Source organism: Lepidochelys kempii, chromosome 5 (assembly GCF_965140265.1).
Source record: "Lepidochelys kempii isolate rLepKem1 chromosome 5, rLepKem1.hap2, whole genome shotgun sequence".
In the NCBI taxonomy this organism is placed as follows: Eukaryota; Metazoa; Chordata; order Testudines; family Cheloniidae; genus Lepidochelys; species Lepidochelys kempii.
The window spans coordinates 20,298,269-20,325,488 of record NC_133260.1 but is presented as its reverse complement, the minus strand read 5'-3'; the positions used below and the strand labels follow the sequence as shown (position 1 = coordinate 20,325,488).

General features: G+C 39.2%; 1 protein-coding gene across 4 annotated transcripts; it reads left to right on the top strand.

The window, feature by feature from the left end:
- The first annotated feature begins 962 nt into the window (after nucleotides 1-962).
- TXNL1 (thioredoxin like 1) lies at nucleotides 963-25,654 on the top strand. 4 transcript variants are annotated; one of them, XM_073343600.1, is made up of 8 exons: nucleotides 964-1,179; nucleotides 4,200-4,296; nucleotides 6,219-6,392; nucleotides 10,487-10,609; nucleotides 12,372-12,405; nucleotides 12,967-13,139; nucleotides 17,835-17,939; nucleotides 25,409-25,654. In XM_073343600.1, exons 1-8 carry the CDS (start codon nucleotides 1,082-1,084, stop codon nucleotides 25,436-25,438), a joined length of 834 nt encoding a protein of 277 aa, XP_073199701.1. In that variant the 5' UTR covers nucleotides 964-1,081; the 3' UTR covers nucleotides 25,439-25,654. The 4 variants fall into 4 exon arrangements, with proteins under 4 accessions (XP_073199702.1, XP_073199701.1, XP_073199700.1 ...); XM_073343599.1 differs by lacking the exon at nucleotides 25,409-25,654 and adding an exon at nucleotides 22,600-25,401 and having other exon boundaries at nucleotides 12,336-12,405; XM_073343598.1 differs by having other exon boundaries at nucleotides 965-1,179; nucleotides 12,336-12,405.
- The last annotated feature ends 1,566 nt before the right edge of the window (nucleotides 25,655-27,220 follow it).

Below are 27,220 nucleotides of genomic sequence, written 5' to 3'. Positions count from 1 at the left end.
TCAAATAAATTGGTTAGTCTCTAAGGTGCCACAAGTACTCCTTTTCTTTTTATCCTATTTAAGGCAATGGTTCTCAAACTTTTGTATTGGTGACCCCTTTCACATAACAAGCCTCAGAGAGTAACACCCCCCCCCCTCCCCACGGGCACCTGCCCTTATAAATTAAAAACACATTTTTAAAAATATTTAACACTATTATAAATGCTGGAGGCAACCTGGGTTTGGGGTGGAGGCTGACAGCTCTGACCATCACATAATAACCTCCTGACTGGCTGAGGGGTCATGACAATCAGTTTGAGACACCCCCCCCCCCCCCTTGAAGGGCTGTTGGTTTTTTTTACAGGGAGAGACTGTGGTGGAAGGAAGAGGCCACAGACCCGTGAAGCGGTACATTTTCCATCTGACTATTGTCAAGCCACATAACCATGGTTTAGGTTCCTCATTTGAAAAATGGGGGTGAAAATGCCTGACCCCGAGAAATACGTGAATAGGACGTGCGACATCAGCGCTCAGTATTATTATGAGGAGCCACCGGATCTCCTCACCCGCACCACCCCGGACTGGGCAGGCTCCGTCGAGGCGAGAGCTCGGGCGCTGCCTCGGCTCCAGTAGCTCAGTTACTCCCGTGCACAGCTGACTCACGCTACAGATCTGGGCTCACACCACCGATAAGGTGTTATAAGATTATAAAACTCACGCCAGGCCATTGCCTTTCCCCTCCCTCCTCCACCCGTCTGGCTTCCCGTACGCTGGGAATCAACACTCCCACGGGGCTGCTCCCCGCCCCAAACCAAGATGGCTGCGGGTGGTAGGGACGCCGCGAGAGGGCTGCCCCAGTCCCTCATTCAAAATGGCTGCTTAATTCCACCCACGGCCTTATCCGCCCTACAGCAAGATGGCTGCCGGGGGAGGCAGCGGCGTCACGCTCCGCCGGCCCCGCCCCCCGGAAGCAAGCCGCGTGAGAGGGGCCTGGCTGCGGCTGCGGTGCATGCTGGGCGCACCTTTCCCGCGGTGACTTTGCAGATAAGCGAAGGCGTCTGCGGCTCGCTGCCTCCGCTGGTGGCGGGGACCCCCGGCCAGGATGGTCGGGGTGAAGGTAATCGCGAACGACACCGAGTTCCAGCCGGAGCTCAGCGCCGCCGGCTCCCGGCTCGCCGTGGTCAAGTTCACCATGCGGGGGTGAGTGAGAGGAGAGCCGAGGTCCCCGCGGCCGGGGCCTGGCCGCCCCTCCATCGGCACCTTGGGGAGAGAGAGGCGCCACTCCCCCCGCCGGGCCCGGGTCTCTCCCTGCTTCAGGCGCCCCTCGCGCAAGGCCCCGGGCTCCCCGTCTCGTACGCCCTGCTCTGCCTCGCCCCCGCCCTGCTGCACCCCTGCCCTGTGGGGGCAGGCGGATCCTGGCGTGTGGGCGGCGGGGCGCTAACTTCGCTTCCCCTTCGGTCTCCTAGGCGTGACGGGTCTGGCTGGGTCTCTTGCTCGGGGCTGTGTAAGGGGCTTCTCCCCACTGCCTGTCACTCCTCGCTCTCCGGCCTAGGAGAGACTCTGGTCTGAATCCCAGTCCTCCTGCACCGAACTTTGTGTCTCCTGTGCGGGTGGCGGGTGTCAGATTTCCTTACTAGGAGCGAGGTCCCCTTACTGGGGAGAGGTTTAAGGGCAGAGTTTATGATCCCTCCTGATTGCGAAGGAAACGTTTTGCTGTGTGAGTTTAGTGGGACACACGCTGATCGTTTGCTAATAATGTCCATCACACAGACTGTCCCAGTAGCAGAGAGGTCCATGTGACTCCCCTGTGATTGTTTAAAACCCCGAATGTGTAGAAGATAGTCACTCTTGCATGGAAAGGGTGACTCTCCCTCTGCTTTTTGCTAATTTAACTTCAGTAGACTGGTAGGTGGATCAGGCATGTCTAATTTTAGTGGTAATTTAGGTTTAGCAAATGCTTACCCTACCTTTGAATTTTAACTGTGAAAATTCTGGCTTCGAAAATCTTACAGTAATTAAAATTAAAAATATCAGGCATTGTCTAACTTAAATAATTTTGTAATTAGTTGTCAGAATGCTGCATCATCTTGGCTGTTGACAAAAATACTCTACTACTATGGAAAGGATTAGGGAACCAGTTATTAATCTTTGTATTATTAATACCTGCAGTTCTGATTGCAGAGTGTCAATACAAAATTCATTAAAGTTTTTGAATTTTAAACAGCGTGCTTAATTAATGAAACTGCAGTCTTCTAAATCGAAGACTATATTTAGCATTTGAACCAGAAAGCAAGCCCATCTTTTATGTAGTGTTTTACATAATGGTAGGTTTCATGTTAATTATATATGGCCTTGGAGGGGGTGGGGGCTGTGTTTCTGCATTGTTGTATTGAATCCAATCTCATTGTAATCAGTCTGGTGGTGTAATTTCTCGAGCCCATTTTGCAGTTTGGAGCTACATATTTGTGGGTACTCTGGTTTTGGTACTGAAGTCATGTAATCCTAATTATTAACATTGTAGATCCTAGGAGTCTCGGTCATGGACCTGGACACCATTGTTCTAGGCACTGTACAAACACAGAACAAAGATAGTCCCTGTCTCAAAGAGATGAACATCTAAGCAGAATTTAAATCTTCCTCAATTTTTATTATAACATTCTAATCTCTAATGCTTTATAGAAACTTGGCTGTATCTTATTGCAGCCTTGCGGAATCCTGCTATTCCACTTGCTCAGGGCAAGTAAATGGTTCTTATGAGCAAATAAAGTACTATAACTGTTAGCACTCTTATAGCAAATAATGCATTTTCTTACCTGTATAGAAGAAATCTGTTCAACTTGATTGACATGACCCAGTTTTAAGGAAATTGTGTCTGAGACCCCCCCCGTCCTAAAATAGGCATGTTTAATATTTTGATCTACTACAGTGTTTGTAGCTGAATGTCTTACAATTGGCAAGAACAGCAGAAGCATTGTAGACTCTCATTAACTTCAAAGTTCTTTTGCTATAGTAAAGCATGGATCAAGAGCCAGTTAGAGGCAACCATAAAAAAATATAACTCCGCTATTAAAGCACATTATGGAGCAGCTGAAAAGAAATTGTAAGGTGAGTGATTGGCGAGGATAGATGAAAGGCCCTACAAGAGATGACAACATACATAAGTTGTCTGCCAGAAAAGTTACTTTAGTAAAAATTGAGAGGAGAAGAGGAAACCACCTCGGTCTCTTTATACTTCCTAGATATTGTAGTGATTGGGATTTTAAGTAAGCTAGTCTCATTCTTCACTACAGTTATAGTACTTCCTCACTATAATAAATAACATTTTTGGGGTAGCAACTATTAAGAGGTTACAATCAAAAAGAGCTGAGTTAATGCGCTCTAGTTAGGAGAGCAGTAGCTTAGGCCTGCATTCTGAAAGGTGTATTTAGGCTCCCAACTTCCATTGATTTCAGTAGAATTTAGGAACCTAAATACTTTGAAAATCTGACCCTAAGTGACCTCATGAAATTTCTGAAGATGTGCCTTCCTGCAGACACTGCTGCTGGAGATCAGTGACTTCTCATGCCGAATGCAGGAGAAAAGAGAAGACTAACTACATAGCATTCATGGTTGAGTGAATACTGTAGTAGAAGCTAATGTCACTTATGGTAAACCTTTTGCAGAAAACATAGAACACCAACTACTATGGAAAAGAGAATTAATTCTATAACTACAGTTAATAAAGTGAAAATTCAGTATATTTATTAAAATACGAAGTAGGGTTAGTCTGAGCTATTGATTTTTGTGTTTCCACTGTGAGTGTAGTTCAGTTCTCTTTCAGAGCTGCAAAGAACTCTGCCCCAAACTGGACAGACAGCTTCCTTTTTACCTGGTATGATCTCCCTTGATAGTGATATGTGGTAACACTAACCAGACTAAACCTAAAGTATAGAGTTTAGAGCTAACAGATGAAGCTTATCACTGTAAAATCAGAACGGTCTAAGCAGGAAGCGGGACACATTACTTACATTTCTCACATTATTTTGTCTGTGTCATTTACAAATATCTAACCAGGTTTGCCAACCAACTATGAAAGGTGTTTTGAAACTTACATCTGTAAGGACCAAATGCATACGCAGCTCCCATTGACTTCAACAGAGACTGGATAGTGTATCTAGGGGCAAAATACAGCCCCAATTGAAAAAGTTGGACAAGCTTATATCAATTTTTTTCGTTAATAGATGTGGCCCTTGTGTGAGGATAGCCCCAGCTTTCAGTGCTTTGAGTAATAAATATCCCCAGGCAACTTTTTTGGAAGTGGATGTACATCAGTGCCAGGTGAGTAGTATACAAAAATACATTTTGATCATTGGGAAGTAAGACCTTATAACAAGGGTGGGCAAACTACGGCCCGCTGGCCGGATCCTGCCCGCCAGCCATTTTAATCTGGCCCTTGAGCTCCTGCTGTGGAGCGGGGTCTGGGGCCTGCTGCGCTCCAGCTGAGGAGCAGGATCATGGGCTGCTCCACATTGCTCCTGGAAGCAGCGGCATGGCCCCCTTCTGGCTCCTACGCGTAGGTGCAGCCAGGGTGTGCCACTCTGCCCGCGCCCCAGGCGCCACCCTTGCAGCTCCAATTGGCCAGGAACCGCAGCCAATGGGAACTGCAGAGGTGGTGCCTGCGGATGGGGCAGTTTGCAGAGCCGTCTGGCCGTGCCTCCACATAGGAGCTGAGAACGGACTGCCACTGCTTCCAGGAGCCACTTGAGGTAAGCGCAGCCCGGAGCCTCACCCCGTGCCCCAGCCCTGATCCCTCTCCCGCCCTCTGAACCCCTCAGTCCCAGCCCAGAGCACCCTCCTACACCCCAAACTCCTCATCCCCAGCCCCACCCCAGAGCCTGCACCCCTCAGCCGGAGCCCTCATCCCAGCCCAGAACCGCCACCATCTGCACTCTGAGCTCCTCCTTTCTGGCCTCACCCCCTCCTGCACCCCAACCCCAATTTTGTGAGCATTCATGGCCTGCCATGCAATTTCTATTCCCAGCTGTTGCCCTTGGGCCAAAAAGTTTGCCCACCCCTGCCTTATAAGCTGCTCTTCATAAAAGAGTGGATCTGGAAATCATGAATAAACATGTCAGTTGGTCCAAACTATGTATCTTAGGACACTATGGCAATTAACTAATCAACTTACTGAACGGCTGACAGTTAGATTAGAAAATTCTTGGAGTATTGGGGTGGTACCAATAAGACAGGAGAAATTACTGCATTTGTTTAATACAAAAATAAAATGATCCTAGTTGTTACTACCATGAAATTCCTAACTGGTGTACCTGGCTGGGTGGAGTGTCCAGTGTGCTAAATATCTACAAAATCATGGGCAATAGTAGCATGAATTATGAAGAATAAATCTTACCAAACAAGTCTGCGTATATTTCCAAATGAAAAAACCAAATAAGTAGGTATTGAGACTGCTGCGGATATAATATCAGTTTTTAGTTAAGCATTTATTAGTGACTTCTGACATGTTATAAAAACTTATTTTCAGTGGGGTTGGGAGTAGAGCAATACTGTCACTGGCTGAACAAAATGGTTAAATGATTAACATCAACATTGAGGGGCTAGGAAGTGTCTTGAAATGACCAGGAGTCTTACTTTTATTAGTGGAAAAAGGGGAATAGACAACATTAACAGAACTTGCAGATGATACTAAATTGGAATAGATTATGAGACCCAGGCAGGATAGATAACTAATACAAAGGCATCTGAAGAGATTAGAAACACAAGCAGATAACAAAATGAAAATCCTTTTGTACTGCTGCGGGCAGCAGTGTTACAATGGAATCTCCTAATCAATATTTAGTGTATATATATATTGTATGTTTAAAAATATAAAATATCTGGTTAAGGGCAATCATGGAAGAGGGAACAAGTGAGATTGCTATACATTGTTCTTCATTTTATTAGCAACCATGTCTATTGGTCTGCAATCATGGCTTTAACCTTGATATGTGTTGGCAGAGGAGGGTGAAGAGCTTAAAGAGCTACCAGTTTACCTTATCCCAGAGTGAATGGTCTTTAGTTCTAGGGCTATTCCACAGCAACAGTTAGTTACAATCTAAGCTGTTTTTCTAGATGTGCGAAGATGCAAATGATCATGATTGCTAATACTCCTGCATGTTAACAAAGCTACTTTTTTCAAGTTTAGAAATGTTTGTATCTAACATTTTATTACACAACACTGATGATCAATTTGTGAATTCTAGGGAACAGCTGCAACCAATAATATATCAGCAACACCAACATTTCTGTTTTTCCGAAACAAAGTGCGAATCGACCAGTATCAAGGAGCTGATGCTGTAGGATTAGAAGAAAAAATTAAACAGCATCTAGAGAATGATCCTGGAAGTAATGAGGACACAGATATTCCAAAAGGATATGTATGCATCCCTTACTTTAAAGATTTTTTTAAAGTAAATTATTGCAAGTTATGTCAATGTTGCCCTGTTTTCTAAATGTACTCTGATCTAACTAAAGTGGATACGTTTAGGCAGAAACTTAAGTGTCTTAAGTTTTTTTTGAAATATCACCTGCCTTTTCAATTTTCCTAGCAAACTTTTAAAGATTGACTTGTGCATAGTAATATATTACAGTAATATCTGAAAATGGTGTAACTAAAAATCTCCTCCTCCAAAATATTCCTCTACGTCTGGAACATTGGATTTCGTGTTTCATGTTGAAAATTTTGCTGTGGATATTTACTATATCTTTGCTTCTACCAGACTTCTCAGTCTGTTTCCCTGTACATTTTTAGAAAGTGGAGATCTCTCTCCTGGAAAGTGACAGTTATTTCTATAACTGCTAAAGCCTTAAAGATTTTGTGGACTGTTCCTTAATGAATCCTCTTTGCTACCTTTTCAGTATCTTCCTTTTCTCATAACTTTTTTTCTTAATCTGCTCATGCTGTAATGTTGCAGCTACCCCAGAAGCTTGTTGGAAGCTGCTTATTGGAAGGAGTGGTGTGTGGCTTATCATAGTTTGGTCATTAACTTCTAAGAATATTTGGAAAACTGTACAATACTGCCAAACTCTGTTTACCTAATTCCTCCCTCACCGCAAAACAGAGATATAAAGTAGCTCTTGTTTTGGGGTGGTATAAAAAGGGGTTCTCTGTGGGTCACAGCATCACAGCGGAATAGGAATAGTCAAAACTAGGCAAGTACAATTCTGTTAACCTGAACTTGTTTCACTTCTCTCTCATCTGTTGCTATGGCGTTATTAGTGTATAACCTTTCATGTATTTTCTAAAAGCTACAAATTATATCTTTAAAACTAAACAATACTTTTTAGTCTGTCGCAGAATATTGTGGCATAGCATAGTCACAGGATACATAAAACTTTTTGCTTGAGGCATAAATGTTCACTGAAATTAAGATCATTCCTGGGGGAGGGAAAATGTTTGGAGAAATATTTAATATAGACACCTTGAAAATTAAATTATTTAAACTGCATTCACACAGAAAACATAATAACTGAAAATGGAAGGGTAAGTACGATAAAGAGCAAACATTTTTCCTTGGTTCGTTAGAACTTCTGACGCCTTACAGGAAACATGGTGAAGCTTGATTTAGAAACTGTTCTGCTTGAATGTTGTTTGTATTTCTCCTCACTTATCTCTCAATTAGTAAGTGTGCTCAATTAAAATATCTCAAAGTTCCTTTATTCATAATGGTGGTTTTCCAACACTTCGTCACACATGAACTAATGAGAGGTCTGGAGGAGACAGCATTTTAACTTCATGTACTAAGATCTGGAGGGAAGTCCATAATTTAAAACTGATGTCATATGAAAATAGACATTTTTTTACCCTTTTTCTTGCATGTTCATGCACAGAATTAAAAAAAACTGGTAAAGTTTAAAAACATTAGTTTATGCTGATTTCTTCTAATGTTTCTGCTTGATCAGTGAAAACCAAAAGTTGTCTGGTTCCATTGTTAGCACTTTGCTGAAATGCTTGAATTGCAAAAGCTGCCTGGGAATGTCTAATTCAACAGAAACTGAACTGGAATTTGAAAGTTTGTGGAAACATTGCTGCTTTTTTATAAAGCTGTAGTGTCATAATATCTGCATTGGGCCTAAATAACCTGACTGTTGTCCTTTTTTTGACAATAAAATCAATTTGTTTTGTCCAAACATTTGGAAAATGCTGTCCTAAATATTTTTTATGGTAATTCCATTAATTTTCAGACAAATCAAACCTTTTAACAGGATACTTGGAGTTTTGAACCACTGTTGCCAAACTATGATGCTAAAGAAGTAATATGGTTTGAAATACTTAAGGAAGAAAACATTTCCTGAAAGCACTGTTCTACTTGTTTTCATGTTACCCGAAGGCAACTGTGCACTGCAAATCTTAAGCATGTCTGACAGCTGTACCAACAAACACATGTAAATGAGAAACTTAATGTGACAAAACACTCTGATAGAGCTGTCATGTGAGGTGGCGTTCTCTGAGCAATATTTGATATAATGTTTCTACTTAAAAAGGGATGGTTTATTATTCTGGCAGCAATATAAAAACACTTTTGATTTGAATACCTGGTATTATATTTCAGAAACACTAAAACCACTAATAGGTTCAATAACATGATAGCTTCACTACAGTAGGTTTGTATTTAGTATTAGGAAATCTAATACATTAAACTTAACTGTGAATAGTAGTTGTGAAACCTAAAATTATGTTAAATGTAAAAACGCATCTCTTTGGATGTTAAGTACTTTAAATTCATAGCTAAATAGAGACATCTACCATACAAATACAAATAACATACTCTTCCTGTTGAATCGTTCTTATGTAAATAAACAGTAGGAATACAGGCCACTTGAATTTGCAACAGTTCAATTACGCACTATGGTACCAGCATTAGTGTTGCATCTAGTTGTGAATGTAAATACTTACACTAATAGTTAATGTAACATCCAGCATGGCAACATTGTAATACAAAGAGGCAAAAGGCTGTTTTTTAGCTTCACAGCCCAAAACACATTAGAAGTAATTTAAGTAACACGAGCGCAAAGTAGGTATACATCTGTTTTTTTGAAACTTAGGTAACTTCATAAACAGATTTTTTTTTTAATACTCAATTGTGTAACAGACAAATTCACACCCTTATAAGTAAGACTGCAATTTAATCTGTTGACCTGCTAATAAACTTCTAGAACACTGATTTTTTTTTTTTTAAGTTCAGCCTCTACTTAAAGGTTATAATTATCTGGAAAGCTTTTTAAACAAAATCTCTTGAGCTTTTTGAGTAAGGAAAGCATGAAATCCACCTTCTCTCCGGGGGGGCGGGGGGTGGAGTTCTGGCCACCTCATTTTTCATAACAAGTTAAACTGAATATTAAAGCTATAAACTGAGCATATACATTGTCCTCGGTAATGTGTTCTTCTTTGCCTCTTCGTGGGGTTGAACGTTTTAAAGAAGTTTGAAAATTCGAGAGGATGCAAGCCTAGTAAAGAATTCTGTTGAGCTATTAGCTGTGTACTTAACTGCATTACACAGCGATGTCACAGCTTTTTAGTAGTCCATAACATCAGGTATTGTCCTTGGGGTAGAACTTAAGCCTTCTTGAAGGCACAATAGACTTCTATAATCTTGAAAAAGAAGAAAAAATAAAACAACAAACGCTTTTTCCTCTGAACAGATATCCTGAGTGCATCTTGATCTAGATTTTGTACCCTATTGGTATATAGTTGGTGGTATTTTCATGTTTTTCTTTCAAGATGTGAATACCCTTAGTTGGATACTTCATAAGAAAAAGTTCAACCATGAAGAAATCTGCTCTTCAGTGACTCAAGCAATTGCTGCTATTCGCTGTTCTGAAAGCTCTAGTAGGCACAAGGAAAAGGGCTGGGGAATTCTTAATGCCCGATGAAAGGATCTTAATTAAATACTAAAACCTGTTAGAAATGAGTGCAATCTAGTCATCGACACCTTTTATAAAACTAACAGCATCTTTTTCAGTGCTATGTGTGAGAGGTAACAAGATTAGCTCTGCAGGTGGAGTCTAGTAACATTTACAGTGATAGCATTCTAAGCTGTTCCATTAACTGTACACGATTAATCTTTGAGTAGACTTATTTTTGGACTTTGTTAAAACTTCAGTCTTTGTGCCTGTTTTGCAAATGCATTATTATTTTTTAGGATATAGTTTTCATGCTTAAACCAAAATACAGCCTCCGATAATTCACTTTATTATACGTCTCTTGCTGTGGACTTCTGTGCATTTGCATTCCAGGGAATATGTGATTATAAAATTTGGAAAGGAGGAGGTAAGGGGGGAGTTTAACTAAAATGTAAGATGAATGCTTCAATGTGTTCTGTTCATAATTAAGTTGTCTGACCAGTTTTATTATTTTATCTTCTCCTATATCCAATGAGTTTCACTCATCCACATATTTACTAATCCTTTTCAATTAGTAGATGGCAGATTTTCAAGCACCCAACAAGCAACACTGTTGGCTCTTTTTCAGATGGATTTAATGCCGTTTATTAATAAAGCTGGCTGTGAATGTCTTAATGAAAGTGATGAACATGGATTTGATAACTGTTTACGTAAAGACTCTACCTACCTGGAATCTGACTGTGATGAGCAGGTATAATTTCAGTTTGTTTTAGAGGTTCAATATAATTTTAAAGGGCAGGTTTTTTCATTGTATTGGTCTAATACCGTTATCTAATTCTCCTATGTTTACAGTAGTCTTGGGATTAAAAAGCAGGAGAAATAACTTGTGTGGAGACTAATAGCTCTTCCCATCTTTCTATTTCTGGCTAACCAAATGCCAAACAACACAGTACTTACCAGCAGCAAGCCTACAATAAACTACACACTTGATCGGGGTGGGCAAACTTTTTGGCCTGACGACCACATCTGGGTATAGAAATTGTATGGTGGGCCATGAATGTTCATGAAATTGGGGGTTGGGGAAGGGTTTGAGGGCTCCAGCTGCGGAAGTGGGCTCTGGGGTGGGGCTGGGAATGAGGGGTTTGGGGTGCAGGAGGGTGTTCTGGGCTGGGACCGAGGGGTTTGGAGGGCAGGAGGGGGATCAAGGCTGGGGTAGGGAGCTGGGACATGGGGATTGAGGGCTCTGGCTTGGGGTGCAGGCTCTGTGGTGGGGATGAGGGGTTTGCGGTATAGGAGGGTGCTCTGGGCTGGAACCAAGGGGTTCAGAGGGTGGCAAGGGGATCAGGGCTGGGAGGGTTAGGGTGCGGGCTTGGGATTGGGATGTGGGGTCAGGGTTGCGGGCTCTGGGTGGTGCTTACCTCAGGCAGTTCTAAGAAGCAGTGGCATGTCCCCCTATGCCTCCTACACAGAGGCACAGCCAGGCAGCTCTGCGCACTGCCACATCCACAGGCGCTGCCCTTGCAGTTCCCATTGGCCGCAGTTCCCGGCCAATGGGAGCTGCAGGGATGGCATGCAGAGCCCACTGGCTGTCCCTGCGCATAGGAGCTGGATGTGGGACATGTCACCACTTCTGGGAGCCACGCAGGAAGCCCCAACCTCGCTCTCTGGCAGGAGCTCGGGGGCCAGATTAAAAATTCTGGCCAGCCGGACATGGGCCGTAGTTTGCCCATCCCTGCGCTTGATGAATGCAGTAAACCTGTTACTAGATATTAATTGCAAGCTCAAGGGTTTATTTTAAACGGTGGAGAATTGACTTGGGGAAGAAAACTTTAAAATCAGTGAAAACCGTAATCTCACATAGCTTCTAAATGTTTTTCCTTTAGATAAAGCACAGCTCTTGATGCTATGTAAAATGTTTGTTAAACAGAATTCTAAATTTGTGGAGGCTTTCAGGGACATGGGTGAGATGGGGGCTGCCCTGTAACTAATACAGATGAAGGCCAAGATTTTTTGAAAATGCGTATCTAAAGTTAGGCTCTTAAACTCATATTCAAATGTTTGGAAACTGTTGTATACTCCAGTCTTGAAAATTGGGCATCATTAAGACATCTCAGATGAAGCAGCCAAAAATTGAGGCACCCAAAATTACTAGTCTCCTTTGAAAATCTTGCACGAGATGTTTGGGTTAGGACTCTTAACTTTAGGTACCCATTTTCAAAAGTTTTGGCCAAACTCTCTGAAATACTTGGTTCAGGGTTCTAGTAGAATGGCTTTCATTAAAATGACCCTTCTTAGAAACAGTGTAAGAGGATTTTCTCTATTTTCTAATGATACTTACATATAAAGACTGAGAATATTATCACATCCTAGCAATCACAGCTACTCTTCCTGAACTAAACAGAATTTTGGCTTATTTTTCTAGTTTAAATATTTTTTCTGTGTTCAAAAATACTTTATGATAAACTTTTTCTCTACAGCTCCTTATTACTGTAGCTTTTAATCAACCTGTCAAGCTTTATTCCATGAAACTTCAAGGGCCGGATAATGGTGAGTAAAATGCATCTGTTTCTTCATTCCATCAAAGTGTTCCTAATAAGTTCTGCTTACACCATTTTTAAAGGCTTAAGTGTTTTTCCAAGTTTAACTAGACTCTTATTTCAGTATCTGGAATCTAATAGCCGCAGTTCCTGTTTTCTGAGCAGTGTCATTATAACTATTAGCAAGTCCCATGTATTCATGGCAAGAGGACAGTGTGGATCCTATTGATCTCTGAAAGTCCTGTAGCAGCTTCGTTGAAATTAGGAAAAAAAAGAAAATCAGTACAATAGACTTGTTTGTTCTTTAAAACAAATTTAATGTAACCTCATGCTATCCCTGTGCTTTATTTTTGATATGGCACAGATGTTTATATTGACAATACACTAGAGTAAGATAGAAGTACAAATTTATGAATCTATGCAAGACAGAAGTACAGAAACCACATTTTTACGTAGCAAAACTAAAATTTTAATCTGTTTATAGAACAGACTGTCCTAAAGATGTTTTTTGAAATTTTATACTTTAAAACATGGTTCAGTTACTTAAAATTGCTGATCTATTTTAACACAGGTCAAGGTCCCAAGTATATAAAAATCTTCATCAACCTTCCCCGATCTATGGACTTTGAAGAGGCAGAAAGAAGTGAACCAACCCAAGCCTTGGAACTAACGCCAGATGATATAAAAGAAGATGGTATTGTCCAGCTTCGCTATGTAAAGTTTCAGAATGTTAACAGCGTAACTGTAAGTAAAGCTTTCTCTTCCAAGCTTCATGCAAATGTAGCTATATGAAGTTTGGAAGTCTACTTTAAAATACTCTGGGACAAAATAATTGTGGAGGTGACAAAGGTTCCAAAGCTTAGCCAGGTTTTCTTATAACAGTCTATCATTTCAGATTTACTACACACTTATGTCAAACATACGTTCATAGAATTTAAGGCCAGAAAGGGACTGTTAGACATCCAGTCGGACTTTCAGAATTCTAGAAATCTAGGGCTGGATGAGACCTTAGAATCATAGAATATTAGGGTTGGAAGAGACCTCAGGAGGTCATCTAGTCCAACCCCCTGCTCAAAGCAGGACCAATCCCCAATTTTTGCCCCAGATCCCTAAATGGCCCCTTCAAGGATTGAACTCGCAACCTTGGGTTTAGCAGGCCAATGCTCAAACCACTGAGCTATCCTTCCCCTCCTCATCAAGTCCAATCCCCTGTGCTGAAGTAGGGCCAAGTTAACCTAGACTGTCTCTGACGGGTGTTTGTCCAGCCTGTTCTTAAAAATGTCTGATGGGGATTACACAACCTCCTTTGGAAGCCCATTCTAGTGCTTATAGTTAGGTTGGATATTAGGAAAAACTTTCTAGGTCTCCCATGTTGCAGATTAAGACTAAACATGCCCAGTTTTTTAACTTTTCCTTATAGGTCAGGTTTTTGAAACCTTTTATTTTAGTTGCTCTCCTCTGGACTCTTTCCAATTTGTACACATGTACTAAAGTGTGGCATCCAGAATTGAACACAGTATTATAATGCGGGCCTCACCAGTGCTGTGTAGAGTGGGACAGTTATGTCTCTTGTCTTACATACAACACTGCTGCTATTATTCACCTTTTTTTCAGCTGCATCACGTTGACCCATTCAGTTTGTGGTCCACTAAATCTTTAATACTTTGTGTATGCCACAGGGCATTACATTTCTCTGGGTTACCCCTGTACTGAACTCAGTAACTTGTCTGAATAAAGCATAACTTCCAGAAGGGCATCTGGGCGCTTCCTGTAGTGTTTTGTTCCTGATAGTTTAGAAATAAAGCCTCCTTTTTTTTAAAATGTGAATTTGTCTAGCTTCAACTTCGAGCCATCAGTTCTTGTTTTGCTGTTGGCTGCTAAATTAAACAGCCCTATAGTACTCAGCATTTGGTTCCTGAGAATATTCTTATATATTTTAATCAGCTAATCTCAAGCTGTTCAGTTTATCAAAAAGATTCAGAGATCTTTATTTCACTTTAGTGCATTTTCTCTAGCCCTCAAATAATTTTTGTGGCTCTTCTCTGTACTCCCCACATCCTCTTCAAAATGTGGACATCAAACTAGATGCAGTATTCCTGTATCAATGTTGTATACAGAGGTAAAATCACCTTCCTATTCACTGCTTCCCTGCTTATACATCAAAGGATTGCATTAGCCCTTTTTGCCACATCATCACACTGGGAGCTTATGTTGAGTTACTTGTCCACTAAATCCTTTTCCGTCACTGTTTTCCAGGGTACAGTCCCCCATTTTGTAGGTACAGCCTGAATTCCTTGATCCTACATGTATAACCTTGCATCTGTCTGTTAAAACTCACTGTTTGAATGGGCCTGGTTTACCAAATCCAGATTGCTCTCTGACGATCCTGTCCTTGTTATTTAACTCTCCACTAATCTTTGTGTCATCCCCAAGCTTTATCAGCAGATACTCCATACTTACTTCTAGATTGATAAAAATGTTGAATAGCATTGGGTCTAATATAGATCCTGGAGGACACCAATAGAAACATCTCAAGAAGTAGCTGTCAATGGGGGTATCATTTGCCAGTTCCTAATCTATATAACCTGTGGTTTGATACTGTATAGTGCTGATTTTTTTAAATTAGAATGTTGTGTGCTGTTAAGTCAAATGCTTTACAAAAGTCCAAGTGCATTACGTCTATGCAGCTGCCTTTCAACCAAATTTCTCTTGTAAAAAAAATCAAATCAGGTTTGTTTGAAATTACCTATTTTTCATAAAACCATGTTGATTGGCATTAGTTATATTGCTATTCTGTATTAATTGAATCCTATAGCAGTGATTCCTTTATTTTGCATGGGGTTGATGTACAGCTAACTGCCTATAGTTTTCCACGTCATCCTGCTTGGTTTTTTTTTGAATGTTGGCACAACATTAGCAATTTTTCAGTCTTCTGGATTTTTCCCGGTATTCCAAAATTTATTACATTAACATCAGCGGAGCTGAGATCCACCTCTGCCAGAAGGTTGGGGGAAATTACTCTTTATTGTCCTTACCTTTGCCAGGCATTGATTTTTTTTTTCTTATGACTTTTTGCCTTCCCTTATCAATTTTCTGCACCTCATTTACTAATTTACATTGTCTATTTCCCCTCTTTTCCATTTATTATGCATTGCTTTTTTTTTTTAAATGCTTCCTTCACTTAGCCATTGAATAAGGTTGGGTTTTTAGCCAAAGTGTTCTTGTGAATGTGGAATGTCTGCTCTCCAGACCACCACTTATGAAGATGAATTGCAAGCCACAGCCATTTTTTTTCAACAGAGGTTGGTCATGGACATGCTAGTTGGAATTTAATGCTTCACACCAAAGCCACAATAGCCAGACTGAATCGTCTCTAGTAGTCACAGAATCTCACAGTAGAACAGGTGAATCACTCTTCTGGGATTGAACCCACTTGACAAGATCATAACATTTGCATGGACAGGTTATATGGACAGTCTTAAAATGAAATCTGCATGATGTACCAACTTAGCATTTAGTACAGACTGATATCCATGTAGTAATGGTGGTTTTTTGTCTGCACTGTAGTCAATTCCAAGATTTTTCGCGTATCTGCTGCTTGTTAACTCCCAGTAGTCTCCTGTAGGCTTATGGGTTCTTAAGTGTGAGAATCTTGTATGCATTTGTAAATTTATCTTATTAAACAGTATATGAACAACATCCTGTTAACTGTGAAATCTACATTTAATTGTTAACTGAACAATATAATAGAACTAATTTAAAAAAAACTTCCAGTGGGTTTCGTAATGGGGGTATGATGCAGGTAAGTAGCTCCTAGAGACACAGGGACAGAGGTCTTGGCTCCAAAAATGTTGCCTGATCCAGTGTTGCTCTCTGAAGTGCTGGTTTCAACGGTTATGTGAAGACTTGTACATCAGAGAAAAATTGACCAAAATTTGATTCACGTAGCAGATGCATCATCAGGAAATGATGCAAAGACTAAGTATGCGAACAGTTCGATTGACTTCTGTAGAACTACTCACTTTCATAATGGTAAGCATGTGCCCAAGAGTTTCAAGGATGGGTGCTAAGATATATTACAATGTCATTGCCACAGTGAACATCTTCTCCATAAGTAGATTTCCCCCCCCGTAATAGTATTTTATTGTAGAAGGACCTAAAGGCCCCAGCCAGGATTGGGGCCCCCTTGTGCTAGGCACTGTACTAGCAGAGAGTCTGTGCTGCAAGATGCTTGCAAAAAGACAGACAATAAATAAGCAATTTGTCAAAAGTTACAGTATAACTTCTTCCCACTTCCCCTGGGAAAACAACCCCCTCCTGTGCCTCTGCCGGGCAGATTCCTTCACAGCCCTTATTCACCGCAAATTCCCTTTCTTCACGCTATCCAGCCCTTATAGGAAAACATTTCAACTCACTGTCATTGGAAGAATTTTTTTTTAAGGGCAACTAACGCTGCTCCCTGTGGCATGAGGCACAGGGCCCATAGTAGCCCCCTAATTTTTGCTGCTCTCCCTCCTCGGGAGGGAGAGGGATCTTGTTGCTACTTTGCTGTAAGATAAGAGAGATCTTAAAGCAAAATGAACAATTATAGATAAGGGTGCAGGAGACCCATAGGATCTGTTCCTTGTACTCCCAAACTGTCGTCTGGTCCCAGTTCCTGTCCATTTCCCTTTCCTGAGATGATTGATTTGTTTTTCATTTTATAATATGTATTGGCTTTTGTGGATATAAAGCCAGATTAAACCAAATTAGAAAACATTTTGGTTTTATAGATTTATTACCAATTCATCCTTTTTTTTAAGGAGAGAAAGTGATAGAGAACATGAAATCCATATAGGACAGCATTTACATTTACAGAGCCATGTAAGTTATCCCTACTGAGCTCCTGTTGAATTCTAGCAAATCTTCATACTGAAAGAACGTAATTACACAATTTGCTATGAAGAGGTAATGCTGATTTCAATAAATATAGAAAATGGTTAAACTGACATTTGATATAATCTGAAAGTAGGTAAACTAACTGTTCACCTGCAGTTACTTTGATTTAGAAGTTTCTTGCTTTGTGAATGTGGTCTTCTGATTTAACCACAGACCTCAAAGTTGGGGAAACCTAGATTCCACCTTGCTGCATGCTTGATTAGTAGTCGTTTTTACAGAGGTGAGCAAAGAGGTTTAATGAGGAGAGTGGCCTATATTTAAAGAACTCTGTAGTTATTTATACTTCTATAGTACTTCCCACAAAGTAGTATTTTTGGGGTATACTCCACTTCTGAAGCTGTTAGATTGTCTGCCCCCACTTTTTCTAAAATTTTGAGAAACTAACAAGTGTAATACCTCACATTTAAGGGAAGGATTGTAGTGTTGGCCAAACTGCTGTAACTACACCATGTATATCTAACAAAGTTAGAATTAATAAATGAACTATCTTACTTTTTTTAGTTATTTGTCCAGTCCAATCATGGTGATGAAGAGACAACAAGAATTACATATTTTACATTTATTGGAACTCCAGTCCAAGCAACAAACATGAATGACTTCAAGCGAGTAAGTTGGAATCCAGAACACACACATGAATATTTAATTACATTTTTAAAACAAGTGTCTGTTAGTGGATTGGTAGTTTCATTCTCAGCTAAGTGGATTCTTTCTGTAATTGTTCATTTTGCTTTAAGATGCCTCTTATTCCTCTCGGTGCAACACAAGTGCCTTTGAAACTTTTGAAATTTTGGCTTCCATGCAACATTGTCTGTGATGTGTAACATGCCTGAGAATCTTTCAAGGTGTAAGGCATTTTGGAAATGTAAAATAACAGCTAGGGGTTCAAAGTTGATAAACAATGACCCCTTAAAGTTTATATGTAATAGTTGCAATGTTCATGGTGTCTCTGAATATTTCTGTGCCCCACAGGTGGGCAGTTTGTAGAAAAGCCATTGCAGAGACTGGAAAATAGAAAGCCTAAGTAAACCAAAATCTGTGCCTGAAGATTTTGTTCAGGAGGCAATTTTAAAGAGACTAGAGAGGTTTGGAAATGCTTGGTTATAAGGCTGCTTCTTCAGTAACGCATGGTGTCTGTCTTTATACAATTTCATAACATAACTCTAATCTAACTTTAATTTGTTCCAATATCATTTAAGGACTCTTTATTCCTAATAAAGATTTGTCTGGATATTCCTTTGGAGCTGCTTTTGGACCACCCTGGGTGGGACTGAAAGTGGATGCTTTAAGGGCTTAAAGGAAATGGAGTACTTAATGGGTAGCCAACTCTCAGGCTATGCCTACACTACAGTTTATGGTGGCAGAATTTATGTTGCTCAAGAGTGTGAATAAACCACCACCACCCCATACCCCTCTGAGCAACATGAGTTATACTGACATAAGTGATGGTGTGGACAGCGCTATGTTGGCAGCAGAGCTTTTGTCACCGACATAGCTTCTGCTGTTTGCGGGGGTGGTTTTACTATTCCACATCTAACTCCATCTAAAACTGGCCAATTAAAATGTGTTCTAGCCAATCAATTCCGTATATAATTAGTCCCATACTGCTGCAGGTAACTAGTACTACCACACTCTTTTTAAGTAGATAACTTCACCGCAGTGGTAAACAAAACCTGATTCTTTACACCAATAGTATTTGCCAAAAAATCAGTTATCTGGAAGCCTTGATAATCTTTAGTGTTGTAAGGATTTACAGATAAATTTATATCCATTAGATTAAATGTGATACTGCAAAAGGCAGAGTTTTAACACTTGGTTCAATACACTCAAACTTGAAAAGACAATGACTAAAAAGGCTGTGTTAAATGTGCTGAAAAGGGATTTGAATTACTGATACAGAATTGTTTAATAGTATTTTCAGTTGGCTCAAAACCAGAAGAAATGTGTAGATAAGTCTCTTACCACCCAATTACAGTGAGTAGCCAAAAGACATCTGTTATGCTCTGCTTTTTTAAAAGGACTTGTTACTATTTTGTTTTGTATTAGTTTTACAGCATTCTAGAGTAATCATTGCTATTAAGTCTGTGAAATAGTTTCTTTCATAATCTTCACTGCTTCATAATCTGAAAAATTCATTTTTCAAATTGACATCTTGGTCTCCATTCCAGGAAGATCTTTTTTAACTGTCTCAGGAAAATTATTGTTGACAGTGAAAGACTTCCTCTATTTTAAAAATGCTGGAACACTATTTTATTCACTAATGAACTGGATTTCAGGCTTGTTATACAAGTAGTGCTCAATGAGGTGCATGCTTGCTACATTTAGGAAACATTTTAAAACGCTTGAATGTAGCACAGAGCCCAGACAGTGGAAAACCTTACTAATTTTTAAGCTGCACAGTTCATGATACAGCGCACAGCTGTCCCAAACTGCTGCCTCTGTCTGGACTCTCCTCTATGGCCATCTGTCATCTTCCTATTAATGTTTTTTAATGCACTCATTGACTCTCGCATTCAATTCAGACTTACTGTGTCTTCATAAAGCTGTGCAAGCACCTAGAACTGGTGCAGTTCTCCAGGCATATCTTGCTTTCTTTGTTCTGGTTTGGGTGAGTGAACCCAGATGTCAGTCCTTGCCTCTGTGGAGAGCAGGTCCTAAAGCTGCTCCTTGGTGGACTTTTTGGAAACACCTGTATAGTTCTGGTAAATAACACACCAGTGCATCTGAGTGCATGATGCCTGCTCCACATGCGTGCTGCAGTCAAAGGAATACACACTTCTAAATAGCAAGGAATGTATTTGTTCATCTGCAGCCTCCATTTTAAAGAAATATGAAAACTAAATAAAATATTAATTTAACATTAAAGTTGTACAATTAACTTCTGCATTTCCTGACTGATTTTAAGGGGATAAATTCAGGACTGGTTAACCAGATATGAATTTGGTCCAAGACTCCTAGGACAAAATTTAGCCACCAAATTAAATACGTATACACATCCGTAATATTTCCTATTTTAATTCCAGAATACATAATTTAATATTACTGTTAAGTATTTTACTATAACATGTGGAATGTGTAGTTATGGTTCCCATAGGAACTTTAATTTTTGCGTTTCCAGACTTTTTCCAATTTAGCTGTACAACCTTAATGTTGGACATTATATTCAAGTGTATAAAAAGGGTTTTGAATAAAAAGTTAACTGGAAAACTCTTCAAAACCCATTTTCTCCATCTACAGATAACTATGTATAACTCCTGAGAACTCACTATTTTAACTTACAGATTAACACGGCTGTTACTCTGAATTTGCAAAAAGAAAAGGAGTACTTGTGGCACCTTAGAGACTAACCAATTTATTTGAGCATGAGCTTTCGTGAGCTACAGCTCACTTCATCGGATGCATACCGTGGAAACTGCAGCAGACTTTATATATACACAGAGAATATGAAACAATACCGCCTCCCACCCCACTGTCCTGCTGGTAATAGCTTATCTAAAGTGATCATCAGGTGGGCCATTTCCAGCACAAATCCAGGTTTTCTCACCCTCCACCCCCCCACACAAATTCACTCTCCTGATATCAGGATGCTTTCCTGATTGATTCCTGAAATCAGAATGATTACTCTAGAATCAGGAGATCTCCTGATATCAGGAGAGTGAATTTGTGTGGGGGGGTGGAGGGTGAGAAAACCTGGATTTGTGCTGGAAATGGCCCACCTGATGATCACTTTAGATAAGCTATTACCAGCAGGACAGTGGGGTGGGAGGCGGTATTGTTTCATATTCTCTGTGTGTATATAAAGTCTGCTGCAGTTTCCACGGTATGCATCCGATGAAGTGAGCTGTAGCTCACGAAAGCTCATGCTCAAATAAATTGGTTAGTCTCTAAGGTGCCACAAGTACTCCTTTTATTTTAACTTTGCTCACTAATCTCAACTTTGGCTCAAACTATGCTCCATTGTGGTCTTGTAATTTATAATACAAATAAAGATAGAACTGCAACAGTTCCTTATAATCAGTGCTCCCAGTAGATGCTTTCCTTTTTTCCCAGTCTTCTGCTGTCTTAACACTTTTTGTATAACTTGTCTGATTTAGACAAGAGTTCATCAGGGAGGGACCATCTTGTTTGTGTTTAAAGTGAGCATCAAAAGCCCTATATAGGTAACCAAGCTTAAACTGAGCAGCTGCTCAAGGCGGAAAAGGTAAACGGAAAAGGGCCACAACATCCAGTACTTAGAATGTCAAATGTGGAGTTTGTGGTTAGTTCAATCTTGTACTGAAAACTAATAAAAACAAGCAGTTGCTGGTTGGTCTTTCAATGATAACTTAACCTGTTATCTGAGACAGTGAACTGTGACACATGAATCCAGCTATTAATGTTAGTTCAGTAAATAAAATGATGCAAAATACAAGTGGCTTTTAAACTTAGATTGATACGATGTAGCTCCTCCCTCTCCTCTGAACTTGAGTTTAGCTGATAAGTGGGAACTGTTAAATGCTCTAAAACTTTTTTAATACAAAACTTGAGTGGAGTGTGGTAAACTGAGGTACATGAGGGCAGGGGAGAAAAGAGACTCTATTGCCCTGTTTAACTGACATCATGAGCAGCAGGAGAGTGTAAATAAAATACTTGTATTTTCCTGGAAAGTCAATGCACAATAAGAATACTACTTGAAATGCTTGGTTTATGGCCAGTTTTGTAAATGTAGTAAAATGAGACAGTGTGATATTTGTGAGAACTAAACACCATAGGTGTGTTGACATCTAGTTTTTGCCTGTAGGCCAATGCAAGCTATGTATTCATTAAAGTTACCATATCTATAGTGCAGATTGAACTATTGTAGCAGATTACTTTTAAGATGTTTCCCTCCAGAGACTTTGCTAGGCTAGGTTACCCTGCTAGCCAGACCAACCAAGTGAGATGGGTCAAAGAAGTGGGTTTATTTTATTTCCCATTTGTTAGCATCAGAGATCTAGGTGTCTTGCTGTTGAATGTTGTAGTGAACTTGCAGGCTTAATTTTTTGGGGAGAGGAAGGAGGATTTTTCACTCATGTCCCAGTATGCTTTTAACATAATTTCACTTTATATTTATTATAAATATCAGCATTTTAGAATCCTTATAAACTACTGCTCCTTTTTAGAGTGGGGGCTTAGGTGCATGTAAAAAGTAGGTTCCCAAGCCCCAGATGATCATAGCTTTTCATTTCTTCTTAAAACTGCACTCCAGGCTGCTTTTCCTTTTTTCTAACATTTTGTTTTTGTTTTTCAGCTTAACTTCCCAACCCCAAAGAACTAAAAATGCAGAAGAAAATGTTTTAAAATGAATATTAAGAGTGACCTTGTCTCGCACCACACCCTTCCCTTCTCCCTCCGTTCATCTAGCATCTATCTCTCTCGCTTTCCACAATCTCGCCACTGGTGCAAGAGCCTTCTCCTCTGCAGCTCCTGTACTCTGGAACAGCTTTCCTGTACACCTCTGCTTCATCGACTCATCTTTTTTTAATCCCATTTTAAAATCTTTTCTTTCTCAGCTTTGCTTTTTAATTTTTATGCTTGTTAACATTAAAACTAAATAGTAGATTTGTTATACAACGCTTTTTAGACCTGTTTTCTGTGATTTTTATAGTCTATCTTTTATTTAATCCTGTAAAGCAATTTGAGAAGCAATTTGAGATGCAGTTTGAGAGTTGAGCAAGTATGTTAATTTGGCTTTTATACAATTTATTTTATGGGGAATAACATTAGAACAGTTTGATTTTTACGGTGTAATCGATCATGAAGACAATCTCAGGATTTTTCATCTCCAGTTATTGTTTCAAAACTTTCAGTTTAGTTGGCTAATTTTTTAGTAGAAAGATGTTTAGCAAATCATACCAATTTCATTTCCCTGCCATTGTTGGGCCAGTCAGATCCAGAAATTATTCACTTGATTTTTTACAAAATGTCTAATGTTAAATATTTGTATTATGTCACAATTGCAGTACCTACTCATAGTTAAGGTATGGTATCTTACAAACAACTGCCATATAAAGTGTCCAGTAAGTGATGGGAGGGAGATGAATTTCTTGTTAAAAGTAAGAAATTGCTGTTCTTAAAACCATCCTCCATTTGGGATAGGGATGGGAAATGAGCCTTTTTGGCCTGTAATGACAAAATATCCATTCTGGTGCTTAATTTTTGCAGATAATACACATGGGCAAGTTGACAATTCCCACCTCTGAATGGTATCGATCTATTTCTTGATTGATGTTACACATCTGCTAACATCTTAATAATCTTTAATATATTCATGTTTTCCTGTTTAATCCAAATCTGGTGTGCTTGGGGTTTAAGATTCACAATCAAAGAATATATATTTCGTTATTTGTTGGGTTTAATCTTATTTTTTTAACTTGATTAATCAAACTTTAACACAAGTGAATGGATTTTTTTTAATGGACACTTCAACATTGCCATGCAATTAAAATTCTCTTGGCCCTACACATTAGGCTCTGCAGTTCAATGAGCATCCTCCTGTCCACAAGCTCTTTGGAGGAGGCGATGACCAATAGATCCCAAAGCTCTTTACAAAGGAATTCAATCAGCATGGTTTTTTTTTTTTAGTCAGAGCAATTGCAGCTGAGTGGTGAAAGGCCATTTGCAGCTGAGTGGTGAAAGCTGTTGCAGCCCTTTCAGGGAGGCAATACTGGGACAAATAACCCAGATCTCTCATGTGTCACAGCAGAACATAATCGCGGTTCCAACCAGGTACACCAACCATCATCTTTTCAGTCTGTACTAAAATACAGAGCTGTATGAACTTTTGTGAGAACATGCTGTGTCCTTGGGAAGCCATGTACTGCAAAGGTAACATACTACCCCATTAACAAATTTTGCCACATTAGTCAATTTATTAAAATGCAGAGATTTTTACTTTTCAAAGATTTCAGCATTGCCAGTATCATAGTGCTGTAAACTTGCCCTATTACATACATAGGATTTAAATAGAACTTCGGCTTCAAAGCATATTGCTGGTAACACCAGGCAGGTAGGTAAGTACTACTCTCAAGTTTAGAAGGGTAAACAAAGAACCTGAGGATGACTTGCATATGGCCACATGGTAAATCAGGGACAGAATCAAAATTAGTACAGCTTCTATCCTCCAGACCTGTGTAATGATTATTAAATTGTTAACACAGATTTTTTTTCCACTTAATTTGTTTAGTTTGTAACCAGTTACTCTTCTGGGTTGGCAAAAACTCAAAAGTGTGGTTTTGGTCTGAAAAGTGACTAAAAACCATTTTACACCTAGATCTGTTGCCTGTTTTGTGTGCGCTTATCTTAGCCAAGTGGGCTGGATTCTCTTCCTTTCTGTGCAGAAACAGAATTATTTAAGCTCCAGTCAAAACTAATGAGGTTGCATTAGTTTTAGAAGGCAAATCTGCCCTCTAAACCTTTATTACTGATGATACCTAGAAAGGGAAGAACTCAACTTGAATCTGATTCCAGACTGAGTTTGCAGAGCTGGCAGTTAGAAATTTTTTTCACTAGCATTGAGCACACTTGACATCAAAGTCATTGAAAATAAATGTGGAATGCTGGTATGCCACTTTTAGTTACTTTTCAGTGTTGAATCACATTATAAGGCAAAAATTTCTCTCAGACCTGTCTTTAATATAGACCTAGTTCATCTCCTACAACAACTACTTGAAATTTGGGCCCAGAAGGATGGGTTACCACTACATTTTTGTTGTGTGTTCAGGTCTGATTCTTAACACCTAACTTGGTTTTGTGAATAATAAAAATATGAGGGCTGTTCCTTTTTCCTAACTTGCCTCGAACAAACGAGATCTTTGCTATCTGGATTAAAAATACTTGAAGATGGGGATTTCCTCACATATATTGCAGGTCCTGTTTAATTCCTGCAGGAATTTACAGCTCCCTCTGTATACAGCACTAGAATGCATGCTGAAAATCCATTACTACAACTGAAAACAGCCACTTTATTTAGTTCAAAGCTTATAAAAAATTGGTTGGGAAGCTGTTTGTTTTCCAACTTAACTTTCATTAGTGATTATTTTCTATTTTTCTTTTATCAGGTGGTAGGCAAAAAAGGAGAGAGCCACTAAGATGCAAGAAACACTGGATCGCCTTATTGCAATCAAATGGGATCTTCACTTTATCTACAGCTCCTGGATAATTGCTTGACTGTAGCCAGAGACTGTCAGTCTGTTTCATTTAATGCCATTACCAATAAATCATTGCTTTTGTTGAGATGGAGTTTCACTAGAGTATTTCTGTTGTAATCTTGGTACATGTATTTGTAAATAAAATTCATTACTTTTGCCAAGTTTAATTTTGTCATTGTAATAACTAAAGCTTTTTTTTACAGTTTCATTTAAATTTTAAAACTGGACTGGCTTATCTTTAAAAACAGAAGACTTAATGTAGCCTGCATTTCTTTAATTAGTTTAAAATGTCAAATTTAAGTAAATCATCTTTGGTTTTCTGAAAGTACATTTAAAAATAAAATCCAGAGTACTTTGTTATAAGCCTGTACTAATTTATGAGCAACATTGACACAGTATGGATATTTCTCAAAGGGAATAATTTTTTCTTAGTCTCCCTTTTCCCTTCCAAAAATATAGGGTGAGAAAGCATATTTCAAGATACTGTTGCATCAACTTAACTTGCTTGTTTGTCACAATTGCACATCAGTTGAAACAAACAGTAGGATATGACAGTTCACTACAAATTAGGCATCATGAGAATTCTTGCTAGTCTTTCAAAATATCATCTCCAGTTGGAAAATTGTGAACTTGTTAGCCAGACACACACACTCCCAGGATATGCAGTGCAGGAGATGGCCAGGCACTACTGATGCCTGTAGGTTTATAAGATCCCTCTGTTACTGCTGAATTTAATTGGGCATTATATTCTTTCTCTGAATCTTGATATAGAAATGCTCATTGCAGATACCATTCTTGCATCATAAATCTGAATTCCTTAAAGGATGGGTGTCTGCACTCAACCGCTTAAAACCTTTTTTGCTAAAATTCCTTGGAAAAGTGCCCTAAGTAATTTTAATAAATAAATTCCTATAAAGTTTTACTAAGTGGTTTTTAATTGGTATAATTAGTTCCTTTGTAAAGTTAAATTTGTTGCATTTCTAATTACAATAAATCCCAATAAGAATTAAATCCTGTCCTAATTGGCATTCTTTTAACACAGTAGGGATTCTTTCTATATACTTTCTATGAGGCAGTTCTTTAAAACTGTATTGCTACATACCCCTCTTTACTCATCCCTCCGTATTGCACATATTTAATGGCATTAATGCCTTGATTTCTTTTGTAATTCCTAAATGTTTTGCTTAAATGGGATGAGGCATCTGAGACACTGTATATAGAATTTAAAATCACTTTTAAATCTAATCAGGGGCAATATGAATAACTGTTTCTGTTTATAATTTTGTACACTAAACTACCTTTTGGGTTATTGTTAAAGTGCCTCATCTTAACTATTACTTACCTCATACTATTGATACCTGAGAGAATTTGATGATCTAGTGATTCTCATCTTTGTAAAAGGTCAGATTTGTATTGTTTGCCTCTTCTGTGACTTCCTTGGTTGCATGGTGCATACTTTCCATAATTATACAATGTAAATATATCTGAAATGTTTAGAGGTAACTGTAACATGTTCAATTGATGGAAAGTTATTAAAATCATGCATATCAAAAATAGCTGAAATTCTGATAATTTCACACTTAGGAGAAAAGAGGTCATGAAGTAATCCTAAATGTTGAAACAAACACGAATATAGGGCTATATGTTAGAAAACTCACTTATTTTGTTTATTGCTTTGAGTAACCACTTTCTTAATGTGGGAAAGCTGCTTCCTTGCACTTG

Excerpts from the sequence above, each read along its gene's own strand:
- TXNL1 (XM_073343598.1), top strand. The coding sequence starts at position 1,082 with ATGGTCGGGGTGAAGGTAATCGCGAACGACACCGAGTTCCAGCCGGAG. Across the intron at positions 10,610-12,335 it reads AATCTGACTGTGATGAGCAG|CTCCTTATTACTGTAGCTTT; the intron begins GTATAATTTCAG and ends TTTTCTCTACAG. Across the intron at positions 13,140-17,834 it reads AGAATGTTAACAGCGTAACT|TTATTTGTCCAGTCCAATCA; the intron begins GTAAGTAAAGCT and ends TACTTTTTTTAG.